Source organism: Meriones unguiculatus, chromosome 16 (assembly GCF_030254825.1).
Source record: "Meriones unguiculatus strain TT.TT164.6M chromosome 16, Bangor_MerUng_6.1, whole genome shotgun sequence".
NCBI classification, from domain to species: Eukaryota; Metazoa; Chordata; class Mammalia; order Rodentia; family Muridae; genus Meriones; species Meriones unguiculatus.
Genome location: NC_083363.1, coordinates 399,385 through 403,227, shown reverse-complemented (window position 1 = coordinate 403,227; position 3,843 = coordinate 399,385). Strand labels below are relative to the sequence as shown.

At 42.6% G+C, this 3,843-nt stretch overlaps 1 protein-coding gene across 1 annotated transcript; it reads left to right on the top strand.

The window, feature by feature from the left end:
- The first annotated feature begins 229 nt into the window (after positions 1–229).
- Positions 230–1,224, top strand: LOC110563039 (olfactory receptor 12D1). Its single transcript, XM_021659979.2, has one exon. The coding sequence runs from the start codon at positions 249–251 to the stop codon at positions 1,173–1,175; it is 927 nt and encodes a 308-aa protein (XP_021515654.1). The 5' UTR covers positions 230–248; the 3' UTR covers positions 1,176–1,224.
- The last annotated feature ends 2,619 nt before the right edge of the window (positions 1,225–3,843 follow it).

The following is a 3,843-nucleotide window of genomic DNA, read 5'->3' as shown; positions in this document are numbered from 1 at the left end:
CAGGATGCAAAACTCTCAGAGAATAAAAGTGTTAATGATGACTCTAAAATTTAAAAATAGTTAAGTCAGAAACCATGGCTGTTCAAGATCTAAATAACCAAATATTATACAGGATCTGATGCTGGCTTATACAAAATATTGATTCTTCTTTGTCATCCTCTTCTTCCTACTTTGCTTACCATGAAAAAGATTGATTTGTCTCATTCCTGATTGTGTTCCATAAACTGTGTTGTCTTCTCTTTTAGGTGATGTTGAATCAAACCTGTGTCAGTGAGTTTTTCCTCCTGGGAGTGACAGACATACAAGAACCACAACCTTTTCTCTTTGCTATTTTCTTTACCATCTACTTTATTAATATAACTGGGAACGGAGCCATTCTGATGATCATCATTTCGGATCCCAGACTCCACTCACCCATGTATTTCTTCCTGGGAAACCTAGCATGTCTGGATGTCTGCTACTCCACTGTGACAGTGCCAAAGATGCTGGAGAACTTCCTCTCCACAAGCAAAGCAATTTCCTTCTTGGGATGCATAACTCAGCTTCATTTCTTCCACTTCCTGGGTACTACAGAGTCCCTGCTGCTGGCAGTGATGGCATTTGACCGCTTTGTGGCTATCTGCAAACCACTTCACTATTCTGTCATCATGAATCGCCAGATCTGTATCTTAATGGCTGTCACCATATGGACTGTTGCTTTTCTCCATGCCTTGCTTCACTCTACAATGACATCTCGTTTAAGGTTCTGTGGTTCCAATCGTATCCATCATTTCTTCTGTGATGTTAAGCCATTGCTAGAGCTGGCCTGTGGGAACACTGAGCTCAACCTTTGGCTGCTCAATACTGTAACAGGCACCATTGCCTCAGTCCCTTTTTTTCTAACATTTCTCTCCTATTTCTACATCATCACCTATCTATTCCTCAAGACCCGCTCTTGCAGCATGCTCCACAAAGCACTGTCTACTTGTGCCTCTCACTTCATGGTTGTTGTTCTGTTCTATGCTCCTGTTCTTTTCACCTACATTCGTCCAACCTCAGGCAGCTCTCTGGATCAGGACCGAGTCATTGCCATCATGTACAGTGTGGTCACTCCTGCTCTCAACCCACTCATCTACACTTTGAGGAACAAGGAAGTGAGGAGTGCATTGAATAGGAAGATGAGAAGATGGCTCTGACTTGAGGAAATGTAAAGAACTCTTCTGCTGCATAAATAACCAGGCAATGTGAAATTAAGATATATTTCTGAAATTAAGATATATTCTTATGTATAATAGATGTACACATATATTTCTGAACAAATTGAATGATAGAAAATATGTGGGATAATATGATCTAATGGTATTAACTGTTAAAGCAAGGAAAACTTGAACTTGTGGGGCTGTAATCACAGAATTTGGTTCCTGAATTTGGTTTTGACATATTAGTTGATAACATTGACTTGTGACATACTCTATTGTGTTTTGTATGTAACTGAGTATAAAAATATGTGTATACTACTCACATTTAGGATAAATATTCAGTGTTTACACTTGTTCATATGTTGATTCATATTAGTTGGATGAATATCATTATGTTTTCTTATTTTGAGAAATTATTAAAACCATGGTTACTCAATTGGAAAAGTTAGTTGCAAATCAGAAATGAGCTGCTGAAAAATTTTACAAAATATTTCTTTTAAAGCTGATTCTGATTCTGTTAAAAGTAGGCTTTTGGTGGTGGGTTGGTAAGTTTTTATTTTAAAAATTGTATTATTTATTATTATTTTTGACACAAGGTTCTGTGGCCCAGGCTGGCCTTGAATTCCTCATGCTTTTGCTTCCACCTCTCAGTTGCTGGGATTACAGGTGTGTACTACCACACCCAGCTTTAAAAATGTTATACAATATATTTTATCAAGTAAACATATCGTATATATGTCAACGTAAGGATACTGCGATATTTTATATGTGGTTGTTCATATCCTTATAGTCTGGTTAGTAACTTCTCTTTTCCCAGCAACATTCTGAATGTTGAGTAACCTTAGTTACCAGTATTCAAGTAATGGAATAAAGTCCAAGGTGAGAGCTCTTCTTGTGGTTAGGTTTTTTTTAAAAAACTATTTATTAAATGTTTGTGTTTAATATTTACACATGCATATAATGTGTTGGGGTCTAATCTACCCCCTACTCCCTCTTCTCCAACTCCTCTCCTATATACCTTTCATGCTTCCCACCCGACTTCAAGTGCCAGCTGCAGTTCTGGGGAGAATAAGCCTTGAACCTCACCTGGACAGCACAGCAGAGCTGACCCTGGTGGTGGGGATGCAGGTGAGTCAGTCCTGAGGGTGTGAGGAGGGAGAGCTGGCCCTGCCACTCCTCTCACATGCGGTGGCATGGGTGCAAAAGTGATGCCCTTCCTCTCCTGGCTCCTCACCACCTGTAACATCTTGCCTTAGCAATACAGTAGAACTCTGTATGGGGACAGGTGAGCCAGCCCTGAGGGGGTGAGCAATGGAAAGCTGTCCTCTACACTCTTCTGCTATGAAGTTGCCTGGTGTGGGGGCCTGAGTGATCTCTGTCCTTTCACTCCATACCACCTGAGGAAGTTGGAAGAGCTAGCCCCAGGGTCATGAGAGCTGCTGTTCAGTAGTTCTGGCCTTGGTAGAGGGGGTATGGGTGAACCAGTCCCAAGGGTGTGAAAGCAGGAGAGCTGGCCCAGGCCCTCGTGGGCGGTAGCACTTGGGAGAGTGGGCTTTGTGCCTTGACTGGGCAGCATAGTAGAGCTGGTTCTGGAGAAGTGGTTATGGGTGAGCTGGCCCATAGGGAATGATTGCAGGAGAGCCGATATTGCCTCCTGCTGATGGCAGTGGATAGCCTAACTAGAGCAGTACCGGAGACCTCACCCTGGTGGTGTGCTGACCAGCTCAGCTCCCACCCAGGTCCAGATCCAGGCTCTGAGTTGGCCCACCCCAAAATGAACATCATCTGCAAATGGTTGGGACATGTGAAAGGACTAATCCAAAGCTGCAGGATCTCCATGACACAGGGCAACAACAGATAACCAGGAGGTGTCCCAGGAAGGATCCAATGTTGATCGTGTCACAGAAGCCAGAGATTTCAAACCAGACCAACGACTCATCTCAACGAACATTTGCAAGTGGAGATGTGTGGACAGAGGGATATGCTGTGGGACACACTGTGGCATACTACAGCTTCCATGATGAGATGTTTTCTATGCTTTGTTGTTGTTGTTGTTGTTGATGATGATGATGATGATGATGGGGGTTGTGGTGTGTGTGTGTTATTGTCATTGTTGTTGTTGGTGGTGGTGGTGATGGTGGTGGTGGTGGTGTGTGTGTGTGTGTGTGTATTATTTGGGAAGAGTTGCAAGTGTGAAGGGCAGATATGAAGGGACAGGGAGATGAGCAGGACTGGAGTGCATGATGTGAAACTCACAAAGAACTTTAAGGACAATATAAACAAACATCTTCAAGAAACTGCGGAGACACTACTCCTTTACTATGCACAGTGTGTGGGTGTGTATCCTGTACCACCTAGCAGGAATCCCAAAACATTACCTAAGATGGGAAACCACTACTGGCTTTCCTGAAAATAAGCAAGTTCAGAGCACATTGGATCCCAGAGAAGTGAGTGGAGGCACCCAACTTCTCCGGGTACCCCACAACAAACAAACAAACAAACAAACAAACAAACAAACAAACAAGTAATTTTTTGAAGGCACAACCTAGGCAATTTAAATAGAAACAAAAAACAGGTCTCTGTCTTTCTCCTTCCACATTGTCATGCCTATAGTTGGTTTGATTTTTATGTGTCCTAAGCATAAAACAGCTTTGTCCACCAAACC

What these genes read in the sequence shown, in the direction of transcription:
- LOC110563039 (XM_021659979.2), top strand. Translation starts at nt 249, where the DNA reads ATGTTGAATCAAACCTGTGTCAGTGAGTTTTTCCTCCTGGGAGTGACA.